We start from the raw sequence: 13,417 nt of genomic DNA, 5'->3' as shown, positions 1-13,417 counted from the left end.
CTGAATGAAAGGCTGTTACCGCTGCCAAGTGCGCACTGATAGAGCTCATATAGAATCCTAACTTTTTCAACACTAGGAGGTAATCAAGGATGATCGAGGGGGAAGAATGAACAGGTACAACACTTCTGGACACACCACATGCTGAATCTTTTCCACTTGTGGAGGTAAGTGTATTTCGTGGAATCTTTCCTACTGTTCAGCAATGCCTGTTGCACTTCCTTAGAACAAGTCAACTAATGCCTCATGACCCATTGACAAGCCAAGCTTTGAGGCAAAGTATCTTCAGGTTGGGATGAAGAATGCAGCTGGCATCCTGAGAATGAAGACAAGGAATGGATGAGAGTCTGACAGCTTGACAGAGGGCTAGGTGAATCCGGTAAGGGTACCATATCTGCTTGAACTCTGTTGGGATTACTAATACAATTCTGGTTTTGTCATGCTTGATCTTCTTGATCACTTTCAGAATCAGGAGTGTTGGAGGAAATGCACATGGAAGGCCTCGTCCATGGAACGAGAAAGGCATCTCTAAAGAGAGAGGAAACCACTCCGCCCCTTAAACAAAAGCGTTTGCATATCTTGTTGGTCACAGTGGCAAAGAGGTCTATTTTTGGAACTCCCAAGTTCAAAAAATGTTATTGAGAATCTGAGGATCCTACTTCCATTCATAGTACTGGAAAAAGTGCCTGCTTTTGTCTGCTAACCTGTTTGTAGTTAAGGCAAGTTGCTGAAATAAGTTTGCAGTTGACTGTCCACCAGTTCCAGAGCTTTATTGTTTCAGTACAAAGGGAAGGGTACCTGGCCCATGCCTCTCAGCTGATGAAGAACGTACAAGCTATGTTGTCCATGAGAATCTTTATGTTTTTTTTCCTGATTAAAGGCAGGACATAGATACAGGCATTCCTGAGTTCCCTCTGTTTGAGGCGGTTGATATGTAGTTTGTCTCTGTTGGGCAGAGCATTTGCCCTGAATGGTGAGGGTCCCCAAGAGTACTGTCCCAGTTCATCATAGATGCATCCATTGTTATGATGATAGAGGGAAGAGACTGAACAAATGGAATCCCCATGCAGACATTGTCTAGGACCCTCCATCACTTGAGTGGAGACTAAGACCTGGCGAGGAACCGACAATAACTTGTTCAAGTTGTGTTTGGAGTATAAACAGTCTTGAGGTAGCCCTGGAAACATTGTAATGGTATGTGACAGACTCCATCTTTGAAGGTGAAGGCTGCTATATGTCCAAGTAATTGAAGACAACTTCTTATTGATGTCTGTAGGCTGATTTAATGTTTGAGAAGATTTCCTAACATTGAGCATCTGTTGGAGAGGAAGATAAGCCCTGGCTGGTGTAGCATCCAATGAATGCCTGTGAACTCTATTCTTTGTATGGGGCTCAAAGGGGATTTCTAGATGTTGAGCTTAACCCTAGATTGGGGAACAAAGATCTCATTGTCTTTACAGCATCAAAAACCTCATTGTAGGACCAGCCCATGACCAGCCAGTCATCGAGGTATTGACAGGAAGCCCTCCACATGACTACTGCTGTAGAGCAGCAGTGTTGGCTGCATCCAATAAGGCCTTTAGCTTTATTTTAGTTAACAGCTGACGCTCGTCAATAATAGCCTGAAACTGGTCACACTCCTCAGCCAGCAAATGCTCAGTAAAGGTTGTGAATTTGGTAAAACTTGAATGACTGTATTTAGCCATGACAGCTTGATAGTGTGTGATGCTAAATTGAAGAGTCACAGATGAGTAGGTCTTTCTGCCGAGTAGATTAAGGCATTTTTGGTCCTTATCATATGGTGTGGTCTTTGCACAATGTTGTTTGCCATGTTTTTTCACTGCCTCCACAACCAGGGAGTTCAATGTTGGATGGGTGAACAGAAATTCGGAGTCTCTAGCTGGGACATAATATTTTTCATGGGCCCTTTTACAAGCTGGTGGAATCATTGCAGGGATCTGCCAGATGGATTTGGCAGGATTCAGAGCCTCATTAAGAGGCAGAACAACTCAGGTGGAGGGAATCCATTGGAGGATATCTAGGAGCTTATGTTATGACTCTCTGACCTCTTCCAAGGGATCTGGAGGGAATCCGAAATGTGCTTCATTAACTCTCGGACGTGTCTGAAGTCATCAGTCATAGTTGGTTGGAGAGGCATAACCGCTTCATCTGGGGAAGATGAAGAAATATTTGTTTGGGGAGAAACCTCTTGATCTGTCCTGGCCTCCTGCTCTTCAAAGGATTCTTGTGCCTGACGTAACAGAAGAAAAGCAGTTGGAGTACGGGAGCATCTCCCTGTATACTTCGTATGAGAGAGACTAGGGGCATGTGACAATTGCAGACGATTTGCAGCCCGAGAAACCCAGTACCGCCACTGGAGAGGTCCGAAAGGCACTGGGGGTGGTATCCATCGGTTCTCAAACCAGGTTGGGGGGACAGGGGTCCATCTGTGGTACAACTCCCCACTCTTGACAAAAGTGTCAGGATGGAAATTCCTTGTCTGAAGTGTCAGGGAACCCTGGACTGAAATATCTGAATTGGAGGAAAATTCCTCCTCTTCAAGTGGGGGAGTCCCAACACTCTCTGAAGGCGCTGGAGAGTCAAGTGGTACTAAGAAAAGGTCCCACTTCAGTGACCATGCTTGTCTCGGTACTGAACCTTTCGGTACCAACTAACAAAGGAGATTCCAGCTCCTCCGAAACAAGTATATCCTTTGAAAATCTGAACTCTTGCGGTACCAGGTGGATTTGAAGAGTGGGACTGTTGTCAGTACTGAGGCCATACACTGCTCTGGTAAGTTCACTCGAGTTCAGTGGTTCTCAAATCCGGTCCGCTGCTTGTGCAGAGAAAGCCCCTGCCGGGCTAGACCGGTTTGTTTACCTGCCACGTCCGCAGGTTCGACCGATCACGGCTCCCACTGGCCGCGGTTTGCCACTCCAGGCCAATGGGGGCTGCGGGAAGGGCAGCCAGCATGTCCCTTGGCCCGGGCCACTTCCCGCAGCCCCCATTGGTCTGGAGCGGCAAACCGCGGCCAGTGGGAGCCGCGATTGGCCAAACCTGCGGACGTGGCAGGTAAACAAACTGATCCGGCCCGGCAGGGGCTTTCCCTGCACAAGCGGCGGACCGGCTTTCAGAACCACTGTGCTCTAGTTGACGTAGTCAGTACTGATGTGAGGCCTTGAGAGGTATTCAGACCATATGAGAGGCACAACATCTTCCCAGTACTGAGGCAGTCTTAGATGTCGATGGTACCAAAGGAATTTTGGGTAACATTCTCTTAGAGTTGGAAAGCTTTGATGTTGCAGTATCCTGCTTGTGCAGCACTGAAGGTCCCAGTATCAAGGCATGCTTGTTGCCCCTTTTCTCTGCAGAGCCTGGAGCCCTATACACAGGATCAGTACTGAGAGGGTCTGCAGCCTCAGACATACCCAGGGTGGAACATGAGGTCTCTGCAGCAGTCTTGCATTGCAGTGACTGAGGTCTTTTTGAGGTGGATTCTTCCTGTGGAGAATGACTCAGTTTTGTATGGGTTTTCTTCATGGATTTACCTTGGGTAGATCCAGGTGAACGTGACGAAGTTGACGGGGCACTGTGTTCACTCAGCAACTGATGTCCGGAGGGGGAAGGGTGTATCTCCTGGCCTGGACCTGAGGCCAACTGGAGGGAATGCTCCATCATTAAGAGTCTCAATTTTAGCTTCCAATTTTTTCTTGATTCACCCTTAAATGCAGAGCATATGGAGCACTTTTGTGGGACATCAGACTCTCCCAAGCAGCGGATACAACAGGAATGGCTGTCGCTGACCAAGATGCACTCCTGGCAACAGATGCACTGTTTGAAGCCCAGAGATCCTGGCATACCCCAGGGCAATGACGTCTAGCAGGGGAAGGTCCCCCTCCCAAAACGGGAAAGGGATCAAGAGAAAGATCTCCCAAATCCGTAAATAAAAAGTAAATAAAATAACTAAACAATAAAATAAAGACAGGTAACTACGCTAAGAGATTTCAAAGTAACGCATACTAATGCTCCATCTCAGGCCAAGGCAGTGGAGAAAGAACCGCGGGTGTTTCGCTCACACAGCGCTGTATAGCCTTAGAGCGAGGCATGAGGAAGCATAGGACACGTGTGCGGGCTGAACAGACACTGCAACCTAAAATCTCCAATTCAAGGAGAAAGGGGTGTGAGCACACATGAAATGGAATGCCCATAGGGATGTTACTCAAAGAGGAACTAAGGGATAAAGGACGAGGGAACAAGAGCTGCAAAAGTGAAATATGCTTATTTTTATGTACACATCTGCAAAAGCATCCACAGGCAGACCCTTAACCCTATACAAAGCCTCATTTAAGCTACTGGGGCTCTGACTCTATGGACCAATGTGCAGGATCTAGCACTATGTTTGTTCCTCTGAGTCTGTAAAAGATTTAAGTCATGTACTAAAGTCTGGGGATGGTATCTGGAATGAAGGCAAGAATGGAACTCAGTGATGCTAAACAAAGTTAATATTCACATTAGGGATCCTTCAGCAACAAAGATGGGAAGGGAACCACACCTCACTTCTTTTGGGTGAGAGGAGAAAAGAATAATCCTGAAATTGCTCAGTGTAGTTAAAAAAAAAACCCTTTGGATTTTTAAATGTATTAGCTGTGTCATGCCTTTTGTTCTATAGAAAGAGTTAACAATGCCTACAGTGGCCCCAGGAATACATAGCTATAAGACACTGTAATCTACTTTTAAGGCAAAAAAAAAAAAATCCTAACAAAGTACTCTGAATTATACAGACAATAGTAATATTGTTTTTCAATTAAAGACCAGCTGGGGAAAGAAAACTTCAGGTAGCACATGTAACAGCCTACATAGTGACCACATTCAAACCAATAATTCACAACATCGAAATACTGGATTAAAACCACTGTTTTTTTAGAAATTATAAAAGGAAAAATAAAATGAGAAATGGGTTCCCACATGACACACTACAATAATTCCATTTTAATCATGACTACATCAGTATTCCGAGAATCTAAAGAGAAACCAATTTTGCACTGAACAAGCACTTAAAATTGAAGAAGATCAAAATTCAATAGTTAAAAATCAAACAGTATTTTTCCTTTTGGATTACATTTTCTTCATATTCTATCCCTCCTATTCAATTACAGTTTTTGAAAAATACTTCATCACTGAGACAGTCTGGTAACTCAGAAATTCAGTTACAGTTCACAGTTCCTACGCTCTCCCCTACTTCTGAAAACAGAGGGTTACTGACTGCTCAGGGCTTTATATGTTCATTACAGACAACAGCCTTTAAGAAATCCTCAGAGACTGCAGATCCTATTCCTCACTGACTAGCTGGCTAAAGCAGCAATAATTAAGCAACAAGACAGTGGGCAGTACATTTTTACAGCATGCTTGGGTTCCAATGCATAAGGCATGACGCTGAAAGTAGAGTAGCTAACCACCTGAGAAGTGCAATAATCACTTTGAAATGCAGTGTCTAAAGTACCTTTTTGTAATGAAAATAAATGTAATCCATAAAAATAAGGGGAACAAGATGTGCACTGACATGAAGAGATCATCCCTCGCAGTCAGAGTTCTGAAGTCACATTGTAATACATGCATATACTTCAATCTCCTTTCTATCCACGGAATATAACTACCAGACCCTTTCAAAACAATCAGTACAACTGATTCCTACTCCAGAGACCCATGTATCAGTACTTCAAACTTTTATGTCTTGCATTCCAGACTCACCCTCCCTACCTCAACACTGAACCTAGTGCTAGGCTCCTGTGAGGCACTGCTGCTGCCTCCCTTCCATTCAGTTATGCATGATCCAATGTTGAGCTTGAGTGCTCCACATTTCAGTCACACAGCTAAGAGATTGGTCTAGAACAGCCCAAAGGTTAAAGGTCACATAACTTAACAGGAGTCTAAAGACACTGATCGGTACAGTCAATATCTTATTCTGGTAAACAGATACAATTGTCTGAAAGACTGGGAACCAGTTCTCTATTGAAAATGGTAGTAACAATTAAATAAAGCAATAGTTTTAAAACCTGGGTAAAACATAGGAGAGAGCACTGGTATTGTGTTTAGGATAACTTTACATGAGTCCAAAAAAAAAAAAAGGCAGTGTGGGCCAGCAGCAAAATTCTCAGTTAGAAATATTTATAGATAAAGAAGCCAAAATTTTCTCCTGGCAGAATCTACAATGATTTAGTGCTTCTGATTTCACTAGCAGCACTACAAGTTTGTCCACTTAATCAGAGAATTTTACATTTGTGTAAAACTTCAGTGAAATTACTACATATGACACCTGCATTATTCTTATGAATACTGTATGTGACTGTTTCCCTCTTCAGTTTTGTACTGCTGCCTACTTGAACGCAAAGGTTAAGTCAGACCAGAGCTGAGGGTTGGTCTAGGCAGGAAATGCAACAAGGACCAAGGCTAGTCTACACTGCAGCTGCGAGGCGTAATTCCCAGCTTGAGTAGATGTACATGTGCTAGCTCAAGCAGAAATGCATAAAAATAGCAGGTTTCAGAGTGACAGCCGTGTTAGTCTATATTCGCAAAAAGAAAAGGAGGACTTGTGGCACCTTAGAGACTAACCAATTTATTTGAGCATGAGCTTTCGTGAGCTACAGCTCACTTCATCGGATGCATACTGTGGAAACTGCAGCAGACTTTATATATACACAGAGAATATGAAACAATACCTCCTCCCACCCCACTGTCCTGCTGGTAATAGCTTATCTAAAGTGATCATCAGGTTGGGCCATTTCCAGCACAAATCCAGGTTCTCTCACCCTCCACCAAACCTGGATTTGTGCTGGAAATGGCCCAACCTGATGATCACTTTAGATAAGCTATTACCAGCAGGACAGTGGGGTGGGAGGAGGTATTGTTTCATATTCTCTGTGTGCATATAAAGTCTGCTGCAGTTTCCACGGTATGCATCCGATGAAGTGAGCTGTAGCTCACGAAAGCTCATGCTCAAATAAATTGGTTAGTCTCTAAGGTGCCACAAGTCCTCCTTTTCTTTTTATAAAAATAGCAGTGTGGCAGTAGACGCCTGCGTGGTGGCTTGAGCTAGTTGCCTCGGTACAATCGCTCTGAGATCCTAGGTACGTACTCAGGCAGTTAATCCGAGCAGCTGCCCATGCAGCCACACTGCTATTTTTAGCATGCTAATTTAAGCAGAGCTAGCACATGGAAGTCTACCCGAGCTGGGAACTACACCTCCCAGCTGCAGGGCACACATAGCCTAAGAGAGAAGACAGCCGCAGGCACACGCTTTCAAAGAAGTCCACTCCAAAATTCCACCCCAGAAGGTAAAGCCACAAGGCCTGACACCTGCTGGGGTGCACTCAGTGAGACCCTGAGAAAGGACTGTCATGCAGTTAGCTTGGTAACTGTCACATTAGCTTTGAAACCAGCTTTACATCAACTCAGGTTTAATTCCATGCTTTTTCAAATTGCCCAGGGTCACTATATAACCTCCACAGAGCAAAAGACAAAGGTCAGGTACATATATGCTGATTATTTTTAGTTTTTTCAACAGCCTGTGAAATCGCTGACCAACAGCTCTGTTGACTTGCCTATGGGCATTAACTGGATTACACTGTATTGTGCAGGAGTTGTTCTGTTCTTTCATCTCAGAAATTCTAGAAGAAATTCTGACTTTGGGCAGCAGCTCATCTTCTCCATTGGCTCCTTTATGTTGGTTCCTACAGAAATCTATTGTCTTCCACACATATTTGCTCAATATGCATGTGAAGCCACTGTGGGAGCCACTAAAAGAGACTGGTAAGTGATATAATCAGTACATGAGCAACAAAGAGTTCTATGCCATCTCTCTTATCCACTTCAGATATATCTACTTTCATGGTGCCTGGCAGGGATGGAGACATGGACAAAAGCAAGCCAGTCCACACATGCTTGAAGTAAAATTGACCATCTGGAGGAGGCACTGTGAGTGGGTTCTGCCCAAGCTTTTATATTGGTACTGTGAATAATGGAAAAATATGTGAATTCTTTCATTACATGAAATGAAAATCTTTTCAATAAACACATACTCTACTTATCGATCTTATGCTTTTCAAAAGAAAAACTACAATGGAGATCAATAGCTTTAGATACAGTTGGTTGGACTGGGCAATTTATGTCACAATGAAGGTGCCCTAATTTCCTTAGCCTTTCTGAATACAGATGCTCCTTAGATCCCTGTATCAGCTTCTTTTTTGCAATATGCACTTTATTACAATAAGAAACTAAGACAGCATTATAAATTTAGCTAACAAAAGACCTAAATAATTTTAATCTAAACAGTATTCCAAATGCGGCCTCACCAGCGTCACATACAAGCTAGAATCACATACTCTGATTTATATGCCACAACTTTATTTGTCTCAAATAGCACCTGATTGTGCTAGGTGTGATTACTCTCTAAAGAGACAAGTGACTTTCAGAAAGCGTTCATGTTGACCCCATCTGGAAAGGTGCTTACCAAATGTGGATTCTAGACTTGATGAGGAGCTGTCTGTTGGCATAAAGTCTCCTTCATAGGCCTTTGGTACAACTGCACTGGCTTATTAGATTTATTTATTAATCGTGTTCAGCCCATGGTGCATGTTATAGATATATATTTCCTCTGGCTCAGTGTTAGTTTGTCTGATCACTGAGAATATATTATTTTTCTTCTAGTTAGTCTCCTACCTCATTACTTTGCTTTTCTCTAAAATGTGTAGTATAAATATATAGTGTACTCCTACTTTTCACTAGACATCTTAATTTAGAAGCTGATGTGGTTGACTGTTCTAATACCTGTTTCAGAGTAGCAGCCCTGTTAGTCTGTATTCGAAAAAAGAAAAGGAGGACTTGTGGCACCTTAGAGACTAACCAATTTATTTGAGCATAAGCTTTCGTGAGCTATAGCTCACTTCATCGAATGCATCCGATGAAGTGAGCTGTAACTCACAAAAGCTTATGCTCAAATAAATGTGTTAGTTTCTAAGGTGCCACAAGTCCTCCTTTTCTTCTTTCTAATTCCTGAGTTACTGTATTAAGCATTTGTGCCAAATGAAAGCCTGCCAAGAATAAAACAGTTTACTAAAGGGGTGGGATCAGCACTTATACCTGTAGTTACAGCAGAACAGTTATACAATCATGTACAAAAGATTAAAAATCACAACAATGTTAGACTGTAGTAGATATTGGGAAAACCCTAAGATTTTATTCAGTAAAAACATAGATTAATGTCTTAAAAATAGAACTTCCTTCTACCATAGCCTGAAGACACCAAACTTTTTTTTTCCCTCAAGAGTGTGTGCCCTTTAGCACTGGCTGAATTGTGATATTACTTCATTTTTCCTTCTAAACTGTCTTGACTGGACTCCTGCTAGAACGGCTCACAGGGTGACACACACCACATTGTTCTTCAAGGCCACAATTATTGGTGAAATGTACACTAACCAACAATCAGTGGATCTAGTTTCTGCCTCTTCTGAATTCAGGAGAGTAGACAAGTTTTCCCCAATCCACATCAAACAGAATATGCACAAACTTACCAAGAGCCAAATCCTATGGGCCTCCTATCATAATCAGGCAAGTCTTGAGCGATCTTGCACGCTTCTATGTTCAGGTATTTAAATATGTGGATTTTTCCTTTTATGCATATCTACAAAAAAGGAAATCCATAAACATATTGAGCACTTTATTTCATCAAAGCGCTGTACAGACATTAACTAGCTGTTGTGAATAATGTATTACTCAAAGGTCAATAAATAAATGCTTATAACATCCTTACAGCTCTTCATCCATTTTTTGAACCTTCCCCCATTACAAACAACTGCATTGAAGTGTCACAGAATATATGTATAATAAAAAACTGGAAGCTTTTTCCAAAAACATCTGGACTCTGTGGAGCCCTTTCTGTAAACTTGCTCATAATGGTTTATCATGTCAATGATCTTCTCTGAACAAGGAGCTATATGTATTTGTAAGGGGTAAAACTTGGAACTACAGCAGAGGCATGCAAACCTTGACCAACCTAGGTGGCAATGGCAGCTTGCCAAGAGACAGGCCTAATTTGAATCAAGTGAAGTCACTTCTAACTCCCTTCATCTTTAATATGGAGGTAGAATCTATGGAAACTATAAGTCACAGCACTTCCCACTCTGATTCAGAGGAAGCAGGTCATTCTCCAGAGCTATACATACATATTAAAGATGAAGTCAGCCATTGACCACATTGTATTTAGCCTGCAAGCTGCATTTTGGGCAGGCTGCCGTAAAATGAATGAAAATGCATTGCACTTTTAGTTTCCCAGTTCACTACTTCAACAGCAGAATGGCTCAAAAATGTTTTTTGTTCATAGCTCTTCTTCTCCCCCAAAGCTTACTCTGATCTAGAGCCACTTGCTTATTTTACTTATACTGTACAATGAGATTTTTATTCAAAAGGTTAACAAAGGAATTCCTACAGTAACCACATACCTACTAGCAGCAGAACTAAATTAAGGGAAGTGGAAGGGTATTTCTGCCATGGGTTTCTTTAAGGTCTCTAGAGAAATACAGGTTCTTTAAAATCTTACTGTTCACAAAAGAAAGTTTTAAACCATTCAGTTTCAAATCTCATTTTACATCCTCTAGTGAAAATAGCAGACATTCTAATTCCAAATTATAATTCACCTGTGCAGGGGGTGACTGTAGCGGGTTGTTGTCTAGTGTGATTGTCTGAAGATGCCTGAGGTTCCGATAACAAACAGGGATTGTTGTGATTTTATTGCAGGAGAAATCTAATCGAATCAAAGACAATTCTGCAAGTTCTGGAGATAGAAAACAAACATTCAATCTAGTAGATATAATAAACAATATGCTTACTACTAGCTCTTAGGAAAACAAGCTTTAAAAAGAATAAAAGTGTCAAAAATCTCAGTTGTTACATATGACAGACTTTCATCCGCTGATCTCACCTTCAGGTAAATGCACCAAATGATTTCTTCTGATGTTCAGGTCACGCAAAGACTCCAGTCTGCCAATCTGTGGAGGTATTGTCTGTATTTCATTACAGCTCACATCCTGCAAAACAAAACTACGAAGTGAGACACTGTTTTGATACTGTTTCAGAGTAGTAGCCGTGTTAGTCTGTATTCGCAAAAAGAAAAGGAGTACTTGTGGCACCTTAGAGACTAACCAATTTATTTGAGCATAAGCTTTCGTGAGCTACAGCTCACTTCATCGGATGCATTGAAGGAGCTGTAGCTCACGAAAGCTTATGCTCAAATAAATTTGTTAGTCTCTAAAGTGCCACAAGTACTCCTTTTCTTTTTGCTTTGATACTGTCAGCCTGTTTAAATAAATCCCAATGCTAGCAGGCAATTCCTGCCTTCTGGTTTTGTAGGTGTATGTACATTAACCCTGACAGGCAGTGTTTTATTTATAAACTTGAAAAAAATAAACACTTTTATGACACCTAAGATTGTCAAAGTGCTTTACTAACATTCATTAAGTTTCAGCACTGTGACAAAGTTAAGTATTAATTATCCCCATTTTACAGATGGGGAAACAGAAGCACAAAATAATTTTTTCAGTGTCCCAACAACAGCAGAGCAAAGAAAAGAATGAACCCAGGAGAAATGACACTAGATCATAAAAGCTCTTTAGACAAGTGACACATTATGGAAAAAGTGAAGGTATAATGATATTTCCATGTATAGTAAGTTAGCAAACTAGCATGTTAGTGTACATTTCTATCATTCCTCCACAGATTGTCCATTTCCCATTCCTCCACAGACTCTGAAGCAGGAGAGCCTGGAGACACACTACCTGCCATGTACTTTATCTGGATATTTTCAAGGGCCTATCTCAAAACCTCTACGCAAATTTACAACAACATTTAGAACATACAAAAGGATAAAATACATACTAAATTGCCAGTACAAAAGCCAGCCCAGACTAAATAACTCACCCAAAAATAATATTAACCTCACACGCATCTGGGCATTAGCAGGTGTATGCAGCAGACAGCCAGGGAACAAAGTGAGAAGCTCTAGTAGAGCTATGTGGTGTAGCCCTTAGCTCTACCAGTGCACCTCACTTCTCACTATTTGTCTTTTACTGAGAGCCAAGCTTTTAAAAAAAATCTCAAATGTACACACACGAGGAATACTCAGAGTATATCATTAAAGAATATATGCTTGTAGGCCTGAAACGTGCACATGCGAATCCCTTATGCTTAACAATCTGTCCCACCTTGTATTTAGCTCAGATGCTCTGCTTACTTTTTCCAGGAAGAAGAGCTCTGTGAAGCTTGAAAACTTGTCCCTTGTACCAACAGAAGCTGGTCCAATAAAAGATATTACCTTGCTGTCCTTGTCTCTCCCATTAAAGAATACACGTACTTTTGTAATTATATGCCATTCCCAAATATGAGTTACACACTTATCAAGATTCCATTGCAATTGTCTCCAACATGTCAAGTTGACTAGATTGTTTTTTAAATCCACAAGTTTCATAAACACACTGAAAAACTAAATTAAAAGCTGAAGTATTTGAAAAAAAATAAGATAGCTATCTGTATAGGAGCGACCAATCCCCACCAAGAATATCCCTGGGTGGCAGATAAGTGGAATGTCCTGCAGATACGCAGGACACCTGCAAATATTCAGTAAGCCATTGCAGACCAACTGGCGACATGTCTCAGGATGGGTAGCTGGTGGCATGGCTACCTCTATAAAATATCACTCCCTAAGATCAGGACAACAAGAAGAATAAAGACTGCCTTAAAATAAGTTTTGCTGAGGCAGGGGAGGCTAGGAGAAATAAAATTCCAATTTCAAGCCTAAGGTATCAGGTTTGGACAGCTGACCTGTAAAGCTCATCCAATAGACACGTTCATGAAAACTGATGTCCATGTCAAGTGTACCTCCGAGGGCTAGGGTGTTCCTCACAATTGACATCCAACAGCCTTGTCTGACTGTTGTAACTTGGCAAAGGTTGCTAAAGCTAAAGAAGTGAGTGAGCCAGCCCAGATCCACTCTAGGACAGCTGGAAAATGAAGTAAGTACAGTAGAACTTCAGTGTATCAGGGCAACATTTCTAGCTAGAGCTTTCAGGCATTCATTACAAATACTAGAATATTGTGTCCAGTTCTGGTGTCCACACTTCAAGATGGATCTTATGATGTGAATCTTACGGGGGTTAATCTGTTCAGCTTATCGAAGAGAAGTGAGAGGTGACCTGACCACTGTGTCCAGGTATTTTTACATGGAAAAGTTATCGGCTAGTGGGGGATTTGCAGTCTTGCAGACCAGGACATAACAAGATCCAATGGCTGGAAGCTGAAGTTAGACAAGCACAACCTTAAAATAAGCTGCAATTTCCCAGCAATTAGGATAATTAAACACTGGAACATCTAACCA

General features: G+C 41.7%; 1 protein-coding gene across 6 annotated transcripts in view; it reads right to left on the bottom strand.

Moving 5' to 3' along the window:
• The window catches only part of LRCH3 (leucine rich repeats and calponin homology domain containing 3), a 101,297-nt gene that overhangs the window by 44,631 nt on the left and 43,249 nt on the right, over positions 1–13,417 (bottom strand). For all 6 annotated transcript variants that reach the window (XM_084638275.1, XM_084638276.1, XM_084638273.1 and 3 more), the window contains exons 4-6: positions 10,970–11,075; positions 10,686–10,822; positions 9,564–9,673 (exon numbers count right to left, since the gene is read on the bottom strand). In XM_084638275.1, coding sequence (XP_084494401.1) covers positions 9,564–9,673; positions 10,686–10,822; positions 10,970–11,075 — 353 coding nt within the window. The remainder of the gene's footprint in view (positions 1–9,563; positions 9,674–10,685; positions 10,823–10,969; positions 11,076–13,417) is intronic.

The sequence above is a fragment of the Lepidochelys olivacea genome (assembly GCF_965140295.1).
Source record: "Lepidochelys olivacea isolate rLepOli2 genome assembly, chromosome: 9".
Lineage (NCBI taxonomy): Eukaryota > Metazoa > Chordata > Testudines > Cheloniidae > Lepidochelys > Lepidochelys olivacea.
Note: the sequence above shows the minus strand (reverse complement) of the source record. Positions and strands in the feature narration are given on the sequence as shown.